We start from the raw sequence: 23,657 nt of genomic DNA, 5'->3' as shown, positions 1-23,657 counted from the left end.
CCCCCCCCCCCCCCCCCCCCCGACTGTCTGCGCGCGAAGCTGGAGCAGCTCTCTCGCCACAGATTGCGCCGATGCAGCACCCAAGTTGTTTCTTCCTTCTTTTGGGAGGGCTGACCTTGTGGCCACTGTTTTGTCTCTGTTCCCTCGATGTCCCCGCACGTGGCCCGGGACATCGCCTGTCTGGAGCTGAAGCCAGAGCTTCTCCTCAGAGCTGACAGCATTCCAGATGACCTCGCCCCGATGTAACCTTGTTAATATTTAGTCAAGTGTACGCACCGCCGCCGACATTAGAGAGGTGAACGGTCACCGTCGGACACTGCAGGCCGATAGCAGCCGCACACGCTGCTGTCAATTAGCAGCCTCGCTAATGCGATCACGGCAAATTAAGTGTTTTGTTTCTTGGTATTTAAATATCCCCAAAGTTGCCTTTCATGTTGGCGGCCGTCTGTTTTGCGTCTAATGCGGTTTGCGGTCCCAGTTGGAGAGTAATTGAGCGAATCATTTACCCGCCATACGAGGCTCGGAGGCTGGCTCATTCAGTTAGGGCTTTGTTATTGTGAAGGAACGGAAGAAGTTGGACTGAACATTGCCTGTCATGATCCAATTAGCCCTCCAACAGGCGGGCTAGCTCGTCGAATGAGTTATTGTCAGTGCGACATGTGTTGTGTGGGATTAGAGGGGGTTCGCAGTGGGCTCGAGGATAGCACACAGATCTGTCATGTGAACACTCAACACTCTCTTTCATCGGTGGGAGAAAAGCTGAAATGTTTGAAGTAATTGTCATTTCTTTTAACACCCGATCAAACCATACCATATCTTTGACCGGAAAGAAAAGAAATGACTCATTCCTTGTTAAACAATATGACACGAGGGAGCATAACAAGTATCAAACTTGAAAAGGAAGTGGGAACACACACAGAAGGATGTTGACGAGGCACAGAATTTATTCCATGGAGGGACATTTCAGCAACAAGGTGCCTTCTTCAGCACTTAATGGAGTCATTTTAACTAACTAATCAGAGCAACTGATTGACCAATCTTAACCCTAATGTTCTCTTCAGAGTCCCAGGGGCCACTTACTTACATTTGTTTTAACAGCTTGATACTTTACGACTTTTCCAAATTTTAGGAATCTAAGAAGTCCCCAGAAAGTGAAACATTACCATTACCACAGCTGCAAATATGTTTTAAAGGAGCAGTGTGTAGGATTATTGGCAGAAATGTAAAACAATATTCAATACTATGTTTTCATGAATCAATAATCACCTCAAGCTAAGAGTTCACCGTGTTTCTACAGTAGCCCCGAGCGGACAAACCAAACACTGACTAGAGAGAGCCTTTTGCCTTTTTACCTGAAGGCCACCGTAGTTCTCCTACACGCTTGTGAAGGGAGGAGTGAGCGGAGGTTTTTTTTAGATAGTTGCAGTCTGCAACCTAACTGCTAGATGCCACTAAATCCTGCACACAGTCTGTATGTCTGCTTGTTATTTGCATTATCATTGATGCATTGATGCTGCACTACCCTCCTTTCTGTTATTGGAGTTGTGCTCATGAGGTTACACAAGTATAGAGAAACATATTTCTTATTGAGAAGATGCTGCTGTTGATGCATAGCCCACATAACATATAAAACATGAAATATATCTTTATTTGGTGTAATATTGATTTTATGGTCATTTCTGTATTTTGTCGACTTCATCAAATGTTTGAGATCAGTTTGTGGCAAACAGGAGAGTTATCGCTTTAATGTCTTTCTACATGTTAGGTCTTAATAAGGTCAGAAGAATACTGATTTTGCAGTATCTTTATTATTTTTACAAACACAGCAGTATGTGTGTGTGCATGTGTGCGTGTGAGACAATGAGGAAGTAAAGCCACGTCCACAAAAGTGTTAAATCCTTCAACCTGATATCAGCAGTGGAACGGACCATTTTGGGAACCTTACCTTCCCAACTGAAAGTAGAGCGAGCATACCGGGGGGGGGAACGTGGGTTCAAGTTCATCATTATAAAAAGATAAACATAAAAAGTTACAGTGATGTTACCCCACAGCGTTGATGATTTGTAAATAAGCACAGAACATGTACTGTATGTGTAGATGTGTATCTTTCATGACACATTTACACTATGAAATCCAAAGTGAACGACATCTCGTAGTGTTAGTGATGTGCAGTGTTTGTTTGCAGGCTGAACTTCTTCAGAGATGTTCCTGACTTCAGAGTGCTGGCCTGCGGGGGGGACGGCACCGTGGGCTGGATCCTGGACTTCATAGGTACAGAATATATCGTACATTTAAATAACAGCAACAATCTGGTGCCATTAATTATTTCAAATTACTGACTTTACAGACTCTCAGACCTCCTGAGGTGGAACGTAAACGCTCCATTTCTATTTTGGGGGGGGGCAAAAATTGCATTTGTTATTAGTTTTTCTCAGCCAGCAGCAGCTCTTGTTGTCAGGCCTGAGGTAGTAAAGCGTACTTTATGGTTTGTATATAAACACCTTCATTACGTCCGAGCCTGCGTAATCAAGGGTGGTAAAGTGGGATGATTACGTGAGTTGGAAAACAACATACAAGTCATCATTTGAAGGGAGGAAAAAAAAAACCCACCTGGCCTTCTTTATTTGGTCTTGAAGACGTGTTCTGGCTTCGAAAAAATTGCCTCAATTTTTTATCAATCAAATCAAAACAAAGAGAGGTAATAACCATCTCTTGAAATAGACGGTACAACTGGACGCTCATATTGACTTGTAGTTGTACAAGTGGGGCTGCAAAACGAATTTGATGCTTCCTTTGCAAGTATTCGCCTAGAGTTTTGTTTCTTGGTGCGGCCTTGTTTCGTATGGTGTTGTGATATTTGTCCCGCTGTTCCAGATAAGGCCAACCTGGACAGGAACCCCCCCGTGTGTATACTTCCCCTCGGCACGGGCAACGACCTGGCAAGATGTCTGCGATGGGGAGGAGGTACTGACGGATAATAGAAATGTTGCAGTGAAATACATGGCCTCAATTCTCCTCATTACATAGTTAAAGAATATACCATACTTTAACCCAGCGTAAATATTCCAATCATCATTAACATTGTTTTAAGTAGAAAGAGGTATAGTTTGCGATCATATGAAGAAACAGAGAAAAGCAACGGATTTTCACATTTGAGAAATGACTTATTAAACAATGATTTGATTATCAAAGTAATCGATCAGCTGAGCGATTCATCTACTGATTGTTTAAACTTAATGCTAAATTACACTACGAGGGGTTTGAGACCCACTGGTGACCCCTAGACTGAAAATATATGGGGTGCAGTTCAGTAGAAACAATTTTAAAGCCAATATTTGTTTTCATTAGACTAAAATATAACGTTTTTAAAATTCTCTAAGTTCTCTAAATACATTTGGAAAAGTCTCATGAAACTCTTGCTTTCAAACACACACTTTTAATATATTCAGGGACAAAATCTTTAGAGCTAAATTAGTTAAATTAGATAGTTACAATAGTTAAAGATAAAAAGTTATTTATATTCACATTGAGTGATTATTAGTATCAGCATTTTTTTCCCTTGCTCTGGTTAGAAGAAGAAGAAAAAGCTGTATATCAGCCCTAAAAATCAATAAACCTGGAAGAAATCAGAGGTAGTTCTCACTCATAAGTCACCTCAAAGCATCAGCCTTTTAGTAAAAGGTTGTTCTCGACACATTGTAACACACATCTCATGGTTTGTTGTCCCGAGGCTATGAGGGCGAGAGCCTCCTGAAGATAATGCGCGACATCGAGAACAGTTCAGAGATGATGCTGGATCGCTGGAAGATCGACGTCACGCCCACCGACAAGGAGGAGCGAGGGGACCCGGTGCCTTACAGTATCGTAAACAACTACTTCTCCATCGGAGTGGTGAGTCGGACTTCAGTCAGTAACCACGGGACTGATGAGACAATCATCTTTTTATATATATTTATTTATAATGTCACATTTTCACTGTCAAATGTGACCAACTCCCAAGTAGAAAAAACCCGGCTAATATCTGCACCAACATTGTTTTTTTTAGAAAGATATTCATGGTATTTAAGAAATCAAAATAAAGAGATTCCACCTTTTCTTTCTACTCATACTTTAATTATGAGAAAATTGTTAAATAGTGTAATATTTGTTATTGTAAAGCACCTTTCATACAATGCAAATAAACAGTAACAGTAAGTAAAACATTGTATAATAATAATACCAATAAAACAAACCATCATGTAAACACCAACGATTAAATATGTTAAATTACTCCAAATTAAAAGCAGAATTTAAAAAAGTATTTCATTCATTATTTTCTTTGTTATACAGGAAAATATTTAGTATTGTGTAGTAGATAGTGTAGTAGATGTAGTCGTGTATAGTCGCATAAACTACTTTTGATCCAGTTGTTAAAATAGCATTAGGTACATTTAGGTTTTTTAACAAACATTTATCATCTATTTTTCCCTACAAATGCTAATCTAAAGTGTACAATAGCACAAAGAAGGTTGTTGACCTCTTTAATGTCCTTATAATCTTATTAATTGTTGAACCATCATGGAACAAAAAGCAGTATAGCTAGAGCACCTCTGTCACATCCCGCTCATGTTTCTAAGATGTATTCGGAGCTAACGGCAGACTTCACCTCTCGGCATGGTGTAACGTCTGTATCACAAACCTTACCTGACTGACTGCACGGTTACAGTAATGGCACACTCGTGCACTGCTGCAGGAGGAAGGAGCATATGGCAGCTTTTCAAACCTTTCACACCAAAGTTAAGTTTAATCGTGGTGACAAAGTCTCAGCCGCAGAATAGCAGAGGTGGCAGTAAACAGCCTAACGGTACCCAACAAAACAGAAGAAGGTTGGAGTGACACACTGAAAGTTCAACTCCCTTTGTCAACAATCTTTGGTTCGGTTATTTAAAGATAGATATAAAATAAAGCAACCTGCAGTAACGGCATAATCAGTCAATTCATTTGTTTTGACCGTATTCTAGTTCGGTCTTTATTGAGATGTGCTCAAGCCTCAACCAACTCTGATTGATAAACAAGCCTTCATAAGCCGTCAGCACCCCCCCTCCTGTCCATCTCCAGCATAATGACACTGATTTCACGTAGCTCATGTTAGCCATTACTGATAAATGTTAGGGGGAAATATGGTAATTGACATTTGCAGGTGGCAGAGGAGGGAGCCACTCGACGTTGTGAGGTTCGCACAGACTGCGGCGGCGACATAAGTGATGCATGGCCTCACAAATGTTAGGTGAATAACACCTCCAGCCCCTAATGACGATGTCGGAGGACTTTATCGGACGGGTCTTGTTAACATTGTGATTGAGGAGAATACCGGCTGTCATCACGTCTGCAGAACATACGGGGCTAAGTGGTTACAGTGGGAAATAAATCTCTCCGCATTCATCCTGATGTCCGAGTGCATTCATTTGCCAGTATAGATGTTAAAAACATGTCTCAAACAATACTTCCTCTATACGTTCATTCAGGCTGTTCTCATCAAGCATTCGTAGCTATACCTACAAAAAAAGATTTGTAGATGAAATGATTTTGTTTGTAATGCACGTGATCTTGAAAGAGGAAGTTTAAAGACCGCAAAAACACACACAGGGCGAGCCTTAGTTATTTTATCCCAAATGACAATCTTTTCCTCAATACAACCAAGTATCTTTGTTGCCTAAACCTCACTGAGTTGTTTCCTGTTTATTTTGAAAAGAGCGGATGCATGTCACGAGTGGAAATGTACACGAACCACTGTGAGAGGACACGTTGGTTTAGTACATTAGTTGTGTCTTGGAATGGGTCAGAGCTGCTGTTGGCCTTATTTATACACCATTTTAAAAACACAGAAAATAAGTGTGTGTGTTTAGGAAACAAGGTGAGGGAGTCAGAGCTGGAAAAATTGAGATTTCTGGTTATTTTAGTCAAAATCCAGCATAAACCAGAGATATACTTGCTTTTATCTTTGCTTCTGAGTGTGCATGATGGCTGCCTCATGTACCTTGTGTCTGTTTAGAGCATCGGTTGTGTACGTCCTCAAAAATTCAATAAAGTTTTAGTGTGATTCGTGCTTGAGGTTGTGAGTGTCCGCATGGCCAAAGTAGCGTCACACTATCAGTATAAAAAAATCCAAAACGTTTCCTCGTCAAAGTTCCACGTCAACAGATTTTCCGTGTGGCGGAAGAAATTACTGAGGCTTTACTGGACGCGTTAACAAACACCACAACTCTGGTATACCGCGAAATACAGAGACCCTTCCCTAGTGGCCATGGGCTGAATCAGCGTCATGTGACATCGTTTGGCAACAGCTTGAGTGTAAGAGATGTTCATTTATATTAAAAAGTCACTCCAGCTTTAAAAATAAAGGATATCTCCAGCCTTAGAAAGACCTGCAACTAAAGAATAGAAATCCTTTCTCAGAAAATGATAACGTCTGGATTATATAAGGTCTAATATATACAGCTTTCTGTTTGTAAATTTTGATATAAGTACCTTTAATCAACTACTATTGAACTATAGTATTTAAGTACAAATGTGAGTTACTTGTACTTTCCTTGAGGTTACTTCACATTTCTACTCCAGTACATCTCAGAGGTAAATATTGCACGTGTTATGACAACTTCAGTTACTTCTTTATATAGTTTTTATAGTCTTTTATTTCCCCTTCCTGTCCAGTGGAACCCACGTATCTCCAGATGTTTTGATGTTGAGTATTGGTGATAAACCCAAGGTGAAGTGTTCCTGCATGTGCAAATTGTCTTACTTCTTAAGCTAAATAAATTACTTTTTTAGCTAGAAAATGCATCGTCACAAAGCTGAAAACAAGTTCACTTTTTAGAAATAATTGGTCCTCACGGAACAGGAAGGGGACGTAAAACTGTAATCTATAAAGTAACTAAAGCAGTCGGACAAATGTAGTGGAGAAAAGCCTATAAAGTGGCATAGAATGCAGGATTTTTACTTGCCGTGGAGTATTTTCATAGTGTGGTATTGGTACACACAAAGGATCTGGATACTTTTTCCACCACTGGATTTGGCTGAATGAGTTGCTGCATTTAGAGAAGCTTCATAATGTCTTAGTACAACCAGACAAACCTCTTCATGTGTCAGGGGATTAGTGGTCATGTGTACCGGGTCATGACGACGCTTTGGAGCTCGAACACGTAGCTGACCTCAAAAATGTATCTGGACCTGGAGACAAGCAGAAACCCATCAGTCAAGCTTGTAAATGAAGATATAGAGGGATATGAAAGTCGTATAGTTTGAGGAAGAAGAGGAGTAACACGCTGGTAAAAATTGATAGAAAACACTTCCAGTGGAGTCTTTTGGAAAAGTAAGGATGCGTTGATGTTACTTAACTATTGTCCTAGGAGGCAAACGTTCCCCCCAAATGTTGTGGCTTTTAATGCCACTTTTTAAAATGCATGCAGTTAACTAAAGCTCCAACACCCTGGAGACAGCAGTAAGTTTTCCTGCTTTAATGGAAGCGGTTGATTCCTTCTTGCTGAACCGTAGAAAGCAGCTTTGGCCCGGCTGGTTCATGAAGTCATTATAAGCCCTATTGTCTCTGCTCTGTTAGCGGGATTAGCACCCAGCAGGCGTGATGATGACAAATGAAGTTGTTCGTGGGGGATTAAGGAGACTTTGAGCTCTCTATGGGATTTGAGTGTGATATAATATTTTCATGACACATTTTTTTCCATCAAATGTTTTTTTTTTTTTAGCTTTCCGTTGGAACGAAAATGTGAAAAAAAAAATTACAATAAAGATTACGCGACAAGTCAAGCTAGTAATTACCTCAGAGATTATGCAGATGGAGAGTAGATTGTTTCTGTAATGACGCCGTCGAATCCAAGAGATCAGCAAGAGTGTCGCCGCCGACGTGCGCTTGAATCTGAAGTCATTGAAAGAGAACTTCTACATTTCTATTTGTCTGATTGCTCTCATTCCTCTCTAATCACGAGCAAACGGAAACTCATTTCATTTCAAGTCATTTCAATCCAAGAACTCAGGTGATTCTTCCAAACCATCCCTTTTTTTGGGAGGGGTAAATTCTTCCAACCTAACCTTCTGCCACAGCCCAGTTGGTTTGAGAATTAATGGTCGCCATCCCTTTGGGAGGATGTGGAAGTGACTTGAAGTGTAATGATCTCAATCAGGGCCAGGGGTGAGAGACAGAACTAATCACCGAGCGCGCTCCACTACCATAATGCAGTCAGTCGCCCTAACGACCCTGGCGCTCCTGTCAAAGCCATTACTCTCGCCCGTAGTGAAAGGCACATCAAACCGCTGGGGCCCACTCATAATTGGACTAAACTTTGAGCTATGAGAGGACATTACACATGTCCTGTATTAATTTGGGTGCCAGATTTTTACATTGGTAATTATTTGAGGGCAGCTAGTGGGAGAGAGAGAGTGAGCAGACGACGTCTCGCTGCCGCGAGGGGGTCAGGAGGACGGGAGAGTGTCCGACATGTGTTGATGCTGCGACCGACTCGTCCCCGTTTTCAAAGAGGCGGCAGATGTTTTTTGAAGTTTTTAATGTCTTTAATATGAATAAATTGTAATTTTGCTCATGTCTCTGAAAAGTGATTATATGTATTTAAAAATGGAAGTAAACAATTCAAAATATTAAATAATAAATAGCTTTTTAAATGTTTTAACGAGGAATGAAATGCATTAACACGCCTCAAGGATACTTTGAACCCCAACAATAGATATATTGTGTGTGTGTGTATATATATATATATCTTAAAGGCATTTTCGTCCATGTTGACTTAAAAGATTCAAAGTTCATTCTCAACCTTGCTGTTCTGGAGCTCTGTTATATCACATGATCTTCACCAGCAGATTCTTAAGAGGGAATTCTTGAACTTGATCTTTTATGCCGACATGAAAAGTCGAGAAAGTGGTGACAGCGCTCAGAAAAAGTGATAATCTGAACATGTGTGATTTGATCAAAAGCTCCAGAATGGCTACAAGGACCAGATTACTAACTAATGAAGCCAAAAGCGGCAAAATTTCCTCAGTGGAGTTTTTTTTCCAGTTCAGATTCTACAAACTGGCCTGATTTAGACAAAGGTCGGTAAACATTTAGTGAGGAGAACATGTACCTTATGATGTCACGGTGTACACCTGGAGTGCACTTCTACATCTCTGCAGCAGGGTGAGAAGTTAAAACGGAGAGAAAAAAGCAAGATTGGTTGTTTGTCGTCAAACAATTCCACCAAAAGTGGTGAAAGTCTCAAAATAAAGAAAATGGGTGAAAGGAAAAAAACTATTATTGTTATAAAATTCCATATTTATTTATAACAAAATGTATTTATTTTTGGCTTTTTTCCTGGTGCTTCTATTTCCATAAATTAATTAAATAAGTTAAGTTTTGTTTTTATTATCTTTAGTTAATATAATTGTATAAGTCATTTTGCATATCTGCCATGTTCTGATATATATCCATATTGAAAAAAAATATTCCGATATATATATATTTATTCTTTGTGATGTTGATTTGAGCATCATGTGACGTTGAGCCGGTTCATTTTAGAAGTTTCACCACTTCAAGCACACAAACGCTGCATCGACAGAGAACGACAAAGGCCTTCATCCACTGCCGGCTGCTTGAAATCGCTGTTTACTGTTGCAAACGCCGCGGCTCCACTTGTACAGATCTCAGATAATAGAGCCCAAACCAAAGGGGAGACAACCTCTCCTCGCTTTTGCTCTCTTGTTTGCAGCTATTGTCCTGTTTGTAAGAAAATCAAGTTACCGTCTCTCAGATACATCCATCATCTCGCATTTCTGGCTCGCGTTGGAAGCGTGAGGTGAGTCTGCGGGGATCTTGGAGAATTCTTTTGGTCTTCAGCTTACAGCGTCTTGAAGAGACATCAAGAGAAGCTCCATTGATTTTATTTTTTTTCCTCTTTTGGCTTCTCCTAAATTTCTGTACAGAGAGCTAGCAGGGGGTCCTCCCTGTAGTGTGGTGCCACTCAAAATGGAGCGGGTCAAAACAGATTGCTTCAGTAGAGGGGAGGAGGTGGAGGAGGAAGAGGAAGAGGATAGGAACAAGCCCAAAAAGTTTACAGCAACTTTCTCTCACTCCTTCCTGAGAAGTTTGTCAGAGTTATATCTTTTCTCCACGAAGGCCTTGCCAGCGTTTTCCTGCTGAAACTGACTTAGAAGTGCAAATTAAAGGAAATTTCAGCGTCTCTCTGTAGTTCATTACCTCAGACTTTACAATCTGTTGGCGAGGTCCTCTGCATACTTATTAACATAACTGATATGAAGAACAAGGTGTTTCATTTAAAGATATGAATTAAAAGGAGCTGTATTTAACATTCAGAGCATCAATATAGCAGCAAACCACTATTCTATGTAAAGGTAAAGTGGAGTAATATCTCTCCCTCTGTGTGTGTTGTTTGTGTCTCCGTTCTTTGTTGACCAGCCGGACCGGCTGCGTGTGCTTTTAGTACGTGTTCGTGCACCGTGCCCCACTAGTTAGCTCATGGCGGCCGCTTTGCACTGCTCTCATACGCTCATAGCTCTGTCAGCACTGTTGCAGTTGTTAGCACCGCTAGCTGCGAGCCGCCGATTCGCCGTTGCCTCGCTGAGAGCCATTGAGAGGCTCCAAATGCTCCTAATCTCGTATCTTTCCCCTTTCACTCTGTTAAAAAGAAGTACATTTCATTAAAGCAACATTATTTATTTAGTTAAACTTCCTTAAAATCTCAAATAATATATTATTGACACTTGATAATTATGGTGCTCAACTAACACGTCTCAAAATGAACCAGCTCTGTCTCCTGACGTTCCCATACAACAAGACTGCATTGTGAATTATGTTTAGAGAGAAACATATTTTGTCGTGGATTCCGTTTTCTTTTGACAAATCATGAATAAGTTTGGGAGGAGGAGGAGGAGGAGGAGGAGGAGGAGGTCAGGGTCAAGGGATGGGTCAGAAAACTAAGGATTTCCCTCCAGGAGACTGGAGGGAACCAAGTACGTGGGAACCAAGTACTTTTGTTGTGTTTCATTTTGTTCCACTGTCGTAGTGATTTTAAACCAAACCATGATGTTTTATACTCAGTAGTTTTGGAGCATTTTTTGTTCCGTTTTATTTCAATTTACGTCGTTCACCACGTGTTTCAAGTTGCTTGACACTGCTACAGGAAGAAAAAATATTTCCCTCGAACCGTGATTGAAAGTGCAGTTTAGCTGAACATAAATTTGCAGGAGACAGGCTTGCATTAACTCCTGGTGTTCATAACCATGTTTTCATTAGCATGTAATGCCTTGAAACTAAGAATTGTTGTGTTTCCGTTAGCTTAGAATGAGCCCTTCATATCCACATAAGGAGCGGGTCATCTTCACGGTGTCGGCCATGTTGCACCGCCATGTAAACCAAACACTAGCTCTAGAGAGAGAACCTCACGGTTTTACGTCACCTGAAGCCTGAAGGCCTCGTAGTTCTACATGCTTGGACAGGGAGGAAGAAGCGGAGGGGAATTTACTTGATTGCAATCTGCAACCTCACCACTAGATGCCACTAAATCCTTCACATTGGACCTTTAATTGATTACTTAGCTTCTGAAATTAGGTGATTTTTTTTTTTTTCACAACCCATGAAAGATTACTAAAGGATAGGTTGGCAATTGTACACTCAGGTGCCCATGTGAACGTTGAAACTGGGTTGTTTGGTATAATCTATACTCCTGCTAACTTGTCTTAAAGAGTAACTTAACGCCTCCACGGAATCTCGTCCTTGCTGAGCTCCAGTGGTTGAACTTGTGACCCTACTGCTGTGATGTGCAGGTGTACTCCAGGACAGCGTGACATCACTGTTGGGTGTGGTTAGGCTTGAGACTTTTCAACAATACAAAAAACAGTCTTTTCTGGCTTAAATAGCAGATAACAGCCTCGCCAGATGGAGATGGTGTTCGTGGTGGAGTGTCTCCGTCAGTCACACCACACTAACATATGTAACATGAACTGTATCACTGTAACACCAAGAACTGCTGCAATGAGGCTGCCCTTTATGCCACAGGGCACAGCGAGGGTGAGACGGGGGAGTCAGAAAGGAGGGTGAGAGGAAGGTCGAGAGTGACATATATACATATGAGAGAGAGAGAGAAGGGGAGAGGCGGAGGAAGGGGGAGAGAAAACAACTTGGTTGCCGTGGTGTCGGCAGCGCCCTGTAGGTTGGCTGGGAGCTGTGATTACTCACAATGTGTGTTTAATTAATTAGCCTGTGTGGCGACGGCGTGCTGTTCATCAGGCTTTCTGTCAATACCTCTCCATCCCAGGTTCAACCCCGCTGCCACCTCCTGCACACATCTTCTTTCATCTTATAGAAATATACACAAGGGACACGCAAGGTGTAGCTGCACTGTCTGAGAGGTTGGGACAGTTAGTTAATGAGGAAGACGTTGCTTTGAATGTAAAGGCAAAATAGTGATGCTTCTGTTGAGTAGCTTTACATGTTAGTAATTTGAGTAATTACGGCAAGGAGGCCCAACCTGCATGTTTAAAGTTTGAGGAGGTGAGAATCACTTGCAACAAACGCGGTTCGCAGCACCTGGACTGAAGCGATGTGTTTCTGTGTTTCAGGACGCCTCCATTGCACATCGTTTCCATGTTATGAGGGAGAAGCATCCTGAGAAGTTCAACAGCAGGTACGTTTGCTTTTTTTTTTGTCAGTATAGAAAAGGTAATGTGTGTAGCCCAGAGGTTTCCAATGATCGGTGCAAAAGAAGTCACACTTACCCTCCGGATTTTCCCAGGAAACTCACGTTTTTCATTGCTCACTCCGGTTTCCTCCGGGGGTCACTAGTCTTCTGTCTTTCTGCCGGTTTATGACAAATTTGAACACCTTTTTCCCCCATTTCTTTATCTAAACATGTCTCTCGCATTGTACAGCGTGTATAAGCCATATAATTCTTAGAGTACTGCTTCCATCCGGACAACATCAGACGGCGGTCGTTGTGCGGCACAAGCCATTGGAAGTGCTGGGTTTTAGAGTGCAGTGGTGCCAATGACACTTTGTGTTCAAAGGGCCTTCAGTTAGTGAGAAATAGAGAGTATTAAGAAAGAAATACTCAAGCAGGGCAAAAACACGAATGAATGACTGAAAAGAAACCTGAGATTCAGAAACCACTCCAGACATGCAAATGATTTTGTATTTTTTCCTGTGAATTTAAAGTAGAATTTAAGTATTTAACATTAAAATGCTGTTGCAGCATAGGCCTACTTATTCATTTGTTATTTTTATTCTTTAAAAGGCAACAACAAAGTCTCTGAAACTCAAAACTCAAACTCAAACTCGAGGTTAAAGCATCCCTGCTGACTCGGAAATGGTTCATCAAAATAAGAGCGCAATTACAGAAATTGGACAAACTCTCGACCTACAATATTAACCAACCTGTGAAACTGTAAGTTGGTTTTAATTGGCTGTTCCAGTGATGACAAATGATGTCCTATCTGTACCAGGCAGCAACCTCTGGGTCTGAAAAAAGTGAAGCCAATGCAAAAGTGCCTTAAACCTGCATTCTCTCTAATGTCCAGCAGGGGGCGACTCCTCTGATTGTATAGAAGTCTATGAGAAAATGACTCTACTTCTCTCTTGATTTATTACCTCAGTAAACATTGTAAACATGAGTTTATGGTCTCAATCTCTAGTTTCATGTCTTCTTCAATACAGCATGATGTTCATTTAGTAACTTATTGTCACATTAAGAATAAAATGGACCATAAAGCAGGGTATGCTTTAGGGCGGGGCTACCTTATGATATACAGGTCGCTATTCTACCAGAGCCGTATACGGCGTCTCTATGTCACTCCTCCACCGTCCGAATATGGAGTGACGTCTCGATGACTACGTCCACTTCTTATATACGGTCTGTGATCTGTACTCGTAAAAAAGATTTTGAAAAAAAATGTACATCATAAAACATAGAATACAGATTTTGGGAGTCTTCACGAGATATTTTATTGGTAACAATTATGCTTGTAAGGAATTTTAAAACTAACAAATAGAGTTCCCCAAGGGCAAAAGTATTTTCAGCGCTTGTGATAAAACATGCAGCTTTTAAGTTGAAGGGGAACATTCCAGTCATTTCTCATTTTTGTTGAGACATTTAAAACATTTTCAGGAGACCAGAGGACGCCTCTTCAGAATCTAAAATCATCTTCCTTTATGTCTGATGCTGGTTTTAGTCCATACAAACACCACTTCTCTTTGCGTGGAGGTAAATGTCCTGAGGCTTATTGACATTAATGTTTCCTTTTTATTTTTAAACTAAAGCCCGTGATGGACACAAGTCTCCATTTTTAAAAAAGGTAAAAGAAGATGCTCTCTCAGTCCAAACAAACCAACCGTCTGCTGCCCCACTTCATCAATCCTCTCCGCAGCTCAGCGTGACGAATGGACCGGCTTCATATTTAGCATTTGTGATTACCTCGAGGAGATGCGTTCACCTTTGGAGATGAACAAATGTGGCATCTATGTTTCCATCAATATTTAACGTCTCCCATACGTCTCCACTAGCGCCAGGGAGTAATTGCAGGCCTAATTGAATTTGCTTGGCTAGTTTGACATCATGGATCAGTCAGACTGATGACACACAGCCTCCTAATAATCCCATTTGTACTCATTATCATATTTTAGCCTGGTCTTAGTACAACATTTAGCCAACCATCCCTCTGCTGCTTGTTGCTCGATCATGCGGATATGCCGGCGAAATGGTCCAAGAGGGAAGTGGATGGGGTTTCAGTCGTATAATGGTTACCGATGGTTTCGAGGGAGGGGCCTACTGTAAAGATACCGACTCTAGATTTTCTGATTAAACAAAGGGGGTGCTGGGTAGTCATCGCCATGTTATTGTCAGTAACCATTTTTCCTGCTTCAGTATCGTCTGTCCCACTCTCAGTCAGCCGCTGTCCAGATCCACACACAGCCACTGCATCCCTGTTGTTTCACACTCTGTTTTAAGCCTTTTTGTGAAAAATGATTTAGATATTTTAAGAAAATGATTCCGTCTGTTATTTGAATTCAATTAATAATTCAGGAGGGGGAATGGGTTTAGGATCTCTCTATTACACACTATCCTTTGCCAATTCAATAATGCATGATTATAGTTTTTCAAGGTAGCATAGATTTTGTTGGATTTGTCCAAAGGGCTCGTGTCCATTGGAAGCGTACTGCGACTCATCACGGAGTCATTGTGCTGCAGCTCCAAGCTCAATCTCAGCAACTTCAGTGACAATAGAGGGAGCGTGTCTCTGGGGGGAAGCTTTTACTTCACTTGTATCTGCAATAAGTGTGTTTTTGCCAACAATGAATGAAAGGAATAATGATTTTGATGAGTTTTTGTCAACCTTTAAGCACAATGAAACTCACTTCTACTGTACATAGACCTACTGGAAGCTTTCTGTCCACAAATAAGTAACACTAATATTCAGTCTTTTCCATAAAAGGCCTGTACATAGAGACTTAAAATAATAATTAAAACAACAGTGATGCGGATAATAATAATAATAATAATACCACTTAGCAAATCCACAACGTCAGACAGACTTGCAGCACATGGAAATTAAATCAACAACATAGCGCAAAATGATGAAAAACCAGTTTTCAATTAGATCCAAGTGAAAATTTAAATATATTTAGTTATGAAATTGCGGGATTATCTTGTATTTTGATCATCGTTTCACAAAGAAAACACAGAACAGTTGCAGAGTCTTCACATCAGACCAAGTTATACTTCACAGCTTTTTAACCGTTACTCAACCTCCCCTGCTCCTTTTACACATGGGGAACTTAACTGATTGCTTCAATACCAGGTTCATGTTATCATACATTATGTAACGTAAAATTAAAATATCTAATTTTTCAATGTTTTAAAGACAAACTGGTTACAGGGGATTTTCTTTCGAAGGTAACGGTGGGAAGGGAAAGAGCAATTTTTTTCACAAGCACAAACTGGTTTTATTTTTATTTTATATTTTTTCATTGAAATAATTATGTATTTTATTTTGTGATTCTTACATTTAATTAATTTCAGGAGGAATAATCTAAGTTTCGATTTTAAGTATTTAATCAAAGTATTTCACACTCTTTCCAGCCCTTTAGAGAGCCGCCTGACAATCTCTGCAACATATAATTATTCTAATGTCCCCTGTCCATATGTAGAGAATACTAGAAAATAGAAGATCTCTTTCTTAAAATGCTTTTAAAAAAACCACCAAAGCACTGTCGACAGAAAAATACAATAATGTATTGAATAAACAGCATCTGAGCATATTTTTCATGGATTCAAAATGTTTATTTTGAGTGCTGTCCTGTAGCTTTTTGAAGCCTTGTGTTTGCTCCTGAACAGAGTTCAAAGTCTAAATAAATAGCTTTATAAACATGTAAAGTTTCAGAACATGGAAAAAGCAAAATGTCACATTTTGAATTATTGTTTTTTTAATATCAGACAGCAGTAACGGCTCTTCACTTCCCATATGTACCAAATCTATACATTTTGTCACCAGTTTGTCCCTAAAAAAACTGAATATTTAATGAGCTTTAATCACCAGCCAAACAACATCATGTAGCTTTTGTTAATTATGAAATGAGGAGATTTTGTTGATGAAATGCAGGGGTCATACACCCCACCCCCTCTTCATCTCTCTCGTTCTATCCATCTTCTGTATTTGCACCTTGGGGTGATTACCAGGGCGAAGGTGTGAAGATTTGACACTCGGCAGATAGATTCATTTACTGCCACTGCCGGACCTGGAGGTGATAATGAGGTTGAGGATTAAAGGCAGACAATCAGTCGGCCCGTGACGAGGGCTGCGCCACCTCCTCCCCCGTCGCCACTCCTCCTCCACCGCCTTGTTAAAATATACTACTCCCCTTTTTCACCCCGTTTTTTTTTTTTTTTTGCTGATCTCTCATGTAATTACACACTAATCTCTGGCTCTGAGGGGAAAGAGACAGAAAGTCAGAGGAACAAGGGAAGAAGGGTGGAGGCAGAGAGAGAGAGAGAAGGTTTAGAAGAACTTTCTGCTGTTGTACAGTTTCATTAAATTATTATAAACTTCCATCTTTTATTTGCCCTCTGATGTTCAGTTACTGCATTGACCAATTCTCAGTTTTAACATTCTGTAAGTCGGATGACAATTCCAATTTCTGCACACCTATAGGTTTTAGGGATTGGTTATATTTACTCGACACTGTAACTCATATCCAATATAGTGACACTAAAGTGTAGGTGTGTTTGTTATTTAGGACCAGTGCAGTGCCTGTTTGGGGCGTTGGCCATCGGAGCATGTGACCGTTTGGAGAGGGCTGATTTCTTGGCTCCTGGTCTTGCTGTTAGCAGGGTTTTCGTTTGTTACCATTGAACGTGTTGCGTGTTCATATTACACTAAATTTAACACGGTGCTCCCTTGACTCCCCAGTAGTGATTGCGCTGTTTGACCCACAACCGCGGGTCCTGCAGGTTGAAAATTATACAGTTTTCTGTGTTTTTGTTAAAGATTCTGGTAAGGTTGATGTACTTGATATGAAATGCCATTACTCTTTGAGGCATTGTGCGACTTGAACCACATTTAGTCGCCGAGTGCTCATATCAACCTCATGTAATCCTGCATCGTTTGATAGCGACCTGCCTAACAATGGCTCTATTATTCAAAATGTCTGTCGCTGATGTAAGTGAAAATGTCAGTATCTTTAGACACGGATCTAAAAACAAGTTTTGAAATGTATAGCTTGTTAAATATGGAGGAAACATGAACATTTTATGATATTAATAACCATGTCTTCATTTAAAAGTTATAAACCCAATTGTATCCTCTGTGAATGAATATTGTGGCTACATTTAATGTCCTATCAATCATAGGTTGATCATTTGTAATAACTAACATTCAAATCTTGACTGTCTCCTGTGCCACTGTACAAATTACGTCGAGATGACACTAATTCACGTGAGATCTTTGAGGGGAAACCTCTGATTTGGGACGTTTCGGCTGCAGCGTGAAAGCCGCTGTTACTCCACCTGCGATGTTTGTTTATTCCGCGGCATCAATCACGGCGCCTTGATGTTCCCATGATATTTGCTCTGCATACCCGGATCTATTTTTGGTCCCGAGACATCTAACACCGTCACGGCGCTCCTCCAGAGCCGCTCTGCCCCCGTGCGCCCACAGGCTCTCGCTGTGCTGTGTAACCATCCTGAGTTAACCTTTCCTGAAGGCACAGGGAAGCCCAGGCATGGAGCACTCTTTAGCATAATGAGTATGTTCATCAAAGCCCTGCGATGTGCTGGATGGGGGCCGCCGGAATCACCAACACACGCAGACATCCACACACCTAATGCTAATGTGCGTGTGCGTGTAGGCACGAACATGTGTGCGTGTTTCCTGCTGAGCTGGGAACGGGGCCACAGGTGACGGCACTCTAAATTACACATATGCACACACTCGTTTAGGCAACACACACACATACACACACACACACACACACTCATGCATGGTGGACCTCAGTAGCGGCCGCCCTTGGACCTCATTTGAGGATGAAATCGTTTATGTGGCCAAAGTGTCATCTATAATTAATGAACACTTGTGTGTAATTTAGAGGGATCTCACCTGTGGCCCTGTCCCCAGCTCAGTGGGAACACACACACACACACACACACACCACATAAACTCAAGTGAAGACTCTGCATACTACATATATACATAGAGTAGCTGAGCAATATGAAAAAAATAATTAATTTACAGGTTTACCCTTATAATGATGAACTGAAGAAAATAGATATTTTAATAGATTTAAAAATATACATTTAAACGGCCCTCACGATTCACTGAATATCATTCCAACTCTTAAACACCGGTTAACGTTGTGAAGTCAAACAAAAGCACTTGTTGAAGTTTAGGAAAGAACTACGTAACATATTGTAAAATACGAAAAAACACATCACAAACATCACTCATATAAGTTTGGGACACAAACACCGGTCTCCTGGTTGAAAGTCGTGTTTGCCAATCAAATTAGTTATTATAAGAAAATATTTGCAAGGGTAATAGACTAAGAAGTGGCTGTATTAACCGCGAAGTCAACTATTTTGTTTGTGGACTGTCTTGAGGCCTCGAGTTTGGCATCTTGGCCGTCACCTTCTTGGGGTTTTTTCTGCAACCAGAAGTGAAACGGCAGCATGGAGCTGAGTACAAACGGATGCTGAAAAAGACATTCTTGGCTAACTAAAATGTTACCATTATAATACATTATTTAAAACATGGACAACTCCCAGACCAGACAACGCCGTGACAACGACCTGTCATCAAATCAATCATCAAGGTAGCCCCGCCCTAAAGCATCCCCTGCTTTATGGTCTGTTTGACTCTAAATGGACCATAAGTTACCAAATGAACATCATGCTGTATTGAAGAAGACTTGAAACTAGAGATAGAGACCATAAACTCATGTTTACAATGTTTACTGAGGTAATAAATCAAGAGAGAAGTAGAGTCATTTTCTCATAGACTTCTATACAACCAGAGGAGTCGCCCCCTGGTGGACATTAGAGAGAATGCAGGTTTATGGTAATTCCACATTGGCTTAAATTGTGAGACCCATAGTTGGCCACCTTGCACGTATGTTACCTGAGAGGCAGAAAAAACTTGCTGTGTTCGATCACATTGTAATGACCGAAAGCTAATTGAATAAATGTGTCAGCATTTCTACCACTTCACTGCACCTTGGCTTGCTGAACGAGCTACCAAACAAAAAGTGCACTGCTAACATCAGTTTGTGAGCTAAATAGCTAATTGGCTAGTCAGGTGTATCACATTTAACTTCAAATGTCAAGAATGGAAGATGCTAAATGTTGAGATTCATACCCTTCAATGCGGCTAAAACCACTGGTCTTTGGTTTATAATCATTCAGCGACTGTGGCTAAGTGGAGAGCCGTCCTTTAATCAGAGGATCCTTCAATCAGAGGGTCGGCGGTTCAATCCCCGGCTCCGCTAGTCGCATGTCGATGTCTCCTTGAGCAAGACACTTAACACCAGAATTGCTCCCGTAGCTGTGCCTACGGTGTATGAATGTGATAGAATCTGAATTGTATGTCGCTTTGGATGAAAGTGTCTGCTAAATGACTGTAATGTAATGTAATAGCCTTGCAAGTTTGTCTACAAGAGGTTTCTCTGATGCATTTACAAAACACCTCTCAAAAAGACATATAAACATGAAAATCATGTTTGACCCAATTGTTGACACCAAGCAGCGATGGCATTTGTCATTTCAGCTGGAGTACACGTATGGTAAACTGTTAAAGCATTTCCCTTAGCACTCATCATGCTGCATGCTGCATGCTGCTCCAACGTAGAGCAAAGATGGATGAATGTCAATGATTGACAAATACCGGGTTTAATGAAAGCTAACGGGGAATGATACCTGATTCGGTTGCACTCTCACTGTAGAAACAAAATAGGATAGAAGTAAGTTTCCCCTGTAGATGTGTTGCTGGAGGTGTCAGAACTCCGATAAACACCCCAAGCCTGGTAAACAATATGAAATCATTAATTAACAGCGAGGCTTTGTTAAGTTCATTTCAGGTGTCTTAACAGTTCCCAGACAGTATCACAAATGAGATTCTGTTTCACTTCAGCTTTTATATTATTACAACACTTGTTTTTAATTGTTCAACAGCCATCTTAACAACACGCAGGTGTTAAAATCAATTACTGGAATCATTACTGGAATAATGTTTAAAAAAGCCAATTTTTCCATATAACGTTATGTGCACTGTCACCAAATGGCTGCTGAAGAAAAACTTGTATAATACAAAAATATGTGTCAAAGAAAACGTATCTGAGGCATCAAGCTTATCGGTTCACTTCTATTTGATCGTAAAGATGTTGGATATTTTATACCAGTATCTGTAGTTTTAGTATAAAAAAAGCACCTTGGAATCATTGCAGTGCAACAGACAGAAATACATTTTTCAAACCGCTCGCTGCGTCTCTGAAGGCAAGACGATGCAACTCGGGTCATTTCTCAAACTGCCAGCCGGAGTCGGAGCGCTCCAGGCGGTGTCATGTTAAACAAAACAGTGCATTGATGCAATGCACAAAGAGTTGGTTATGTCAATGCGATATTTATCACCTCTGATCAAGAAGAAATTAGTGTGAAAATAAGGTCGTAGATCATCGTGGGTTAGATTAAGTGTCAGAGGGGAAGAAAATCAATGGCTCTGTGCTCGGCGTTCAGTGTGGCCGGTAGAGAGTGCATCTGAAGGTGCTGTGGCCTCAGGACAGCGACGCTGCAGTGAAGCTCATCGCCTCTGACATCCTTTAATATGAGCTGACCAACCAGCGGAGGGTTGATGAACAAGGGTGTTTCGATTCAGTCAGTTTGAGCTACATTTGTCTTTCTGTTGCTCGCCTGACTCTTTTTCTCGGTGTTAGGTGTTTTTCTAAAGCAGCTTGTGTTTTCCTTTTTTCCTTGGCCGCACGGTTTGTATGTGTCCTCTTCTTTCAGTTTTTTTTCAGGATTTGTTTGTGCAAATAAACGCCACCTCAGTAGCGCTGGAAACCTGAGCCGCTGTTTTTCTTTTGGTGCGCCAGCTGTGAGTACAACAGCTGATCTTACATGAACACCGCTAAAGTTATCATTGCAGTACACTTTGCATTGATACACTGCAGGTAAAAATCACAGCAGAGGCAGATTGTGGCTACTCGGAGGATTGAAAACCTGCTACCTACCTACTACTGAAAACACAAATCGCTCCCACAGGGAACACATTGAAGGAACTTCTGAGATGTTTATGGAAATGGGCACTTTATGTTCACATTTATTGCTCTTACTGTAAAGTAAAATTCTCCTAATCTACCTTAAAAGTACCGTCTTACTCAAATGGACTCCCTATTAATCCATGCACACGCTGGCCACTGTAGAAGACGCTCCTCACGGTCAGTCTGTCAGAGGAGTCCAGTGTTCAGCATCGGTCGGCAGATAACAAATGACAATCCGATCCGGCCAATGGGATGCTCCTAATTACCTAATGAACAGGGACATGAGGTGATTTGTTGCCATGGTGCGCTTGTTAGGGTAAGTGGTGGGAATCGACAGGACGGTCAGATGTTGTCTCTTACTGTATCTGTTCCTACAGTGTGTCTTTAGTGTCGTTTGGTTCTGCTGTACTTTGAAAAACCCAGATGTCGGGAGGGGAACAGTGGGTTAGTAGAGCTTTGAATGTGAATGAGGTCATTCCTTACAGGAAGTGTGTAGGATTTATTGGCAGAAATTTATTATAATATTCATAACTATGTTTTCATTCGTGTACGATCACCTCAAACTAAGAATCGTTGTCCACCATGTTGCACCGCAATGTTTCTACAGACTAAACACTGGCCCTTGCGAGGGCCTTTTCTAATCGTTACGTTACCTGGTGACCACCAAGATGTTCTCCGAGACGCTTTGAAAGGGAGAGGTAAACGAAGGGGTATTCAGTTGGTTGCAATCTGCAACCTCACCACTAGATGCCACTAAATCCTGCACACTACTCCTTCAAAGTAAAATCATAACAAATGTCTAGCAGGTGAATGACGTAGCACCTCGGAGACTGCAGTGTTTTTCCATGAAGAAATATTTAAAATTCATGCAGAAGAACCAGGGATGTTATCATTCTCATTCCACACCTTGGAAAAGCCGGACGCCTACATTACCCACAATGCAACTCGACAACCTACAGTTCCATTGGAGATTCCTACAGCTTGCCAAATGTGTATCTCCACCACAAACTGCAGTTATGTGTTGCTTTCTTCTAGTTTCTCATTTCCTCTCTTCACATTCATAAAGTGAATGTAGCTGCATTTGGGATAATTGGATTTTTTACTTCTTTGAAACTGTCAACTAGCACAGATGCGCCTTCAATTCAGTTTATGCCGCCTAGAAGAGAAGCCATGCCTTTTCAAATTAATTTACATTGACTTTTTTTAGCTGTAAAACTCGGCTCCAACACAGCAATAGCAACGAGTCTATGCATCCAGAACATTCCTTGTATCGTGTCTGGCTTCATTCTCCAACCACTCGTTTTGAATATGCTTTTCAAAGTGGCCACCTTCATTTGTTTGTTTGCAAAATTGCCCAGTCCTGTGTTCATGTGTTCTCTTGGGTTTGACTAGTGAGCTTACAGACTGATTAGGATGAGGATGATGATGCTGGGGAAGATGTAGGGGTGTGTTGTTGTGGAAAACCTCTCAGCGTGGCCCTGTCGCCCTCCTGCCTCTTCCCACCTCCCTCTGCTCCCATCCCTCTTCTATTGACCATGTTGCACATTATAAATCAACTGTGAGTTGGGCTACCTTGCAAGTACCCTAATGAAAGCTCATTTATAAAGTGGCTAAATGGTCCTGACAAAAGTCCTAATGAGGAAATCAATAATTCAGTGATTGTTACTCTTCTTATACTAATACGTTCCTCTTGTAGCGCTTTGATTCCATCTACGAGAAGGCAATTTTTTACTGTGTTCAGTTCTGCGTGTCAGCACTGTTGTAGTTTTTTTTTTTTCCCGTCCTTGAAGCTTTTTGATGAATTGTGTGTTGTTGTCTGTTGTTTCTTGGAAAGATTAAAAGTCTTTTGCGATCCGCGGGACGG

General features: G+C 41.0%; 1 protein-coding gene across 2 annotated transcripts in view; it reads left to right on the top strand.

The window, feature by feature from the left end:
* dgkb (diacylglycerol kinase, beta) overlaps nucleotides 1-23,657 on the top strand; it is a 64,550-nt gene that overhangs the window by 29,308 nt on the left and 11,585 nt on the right. For both annotated transcript variants that reach the window (XM_031867531.1, XM_031867530.1), the window contains 4 exons: nucleotides 2,186-2,271; nucleotides 2,875-2,964; nucleotides 3,731-3,891; nucleotides 12,619-12,683. In XM_031867531.1, coding sequence (XP_031723391.1) covers nucleotides 2,186-2,271; nucleotides 2,875-2,964; nucleotides 3,731-3,891; nucleotides 12,619-12,683 — 402 coding nt within the window. The remainder of the gene's footprint in view (nucleotides 1-2,185; nucleotides 2,272-2,874; nucleotides 2,965-3,730; nucleotides 3,892-12,618; nucleotides 12,684-23,657) is intronic.

Source organism: Anarrhichthys ocellatus, unplaced genomic scaffold (genome assembly GCF_004355925.1).
Source record: "Anarrhichthys ocellatus isolate YVR2014 unplaced genomic scaffold, GSC_Weel_1.0 scaffold39, whole genome shotgun sequence".
NCBI lineage: Eukaryota > Metazoa > Chordata > Actinopteri > Perciformes > Anarhichadidae > Anarrhichthys > Anarrhichthys ocellatus.
This window is presented reverse-complemented; position numbering and strand designations above follow the sequence as displayed.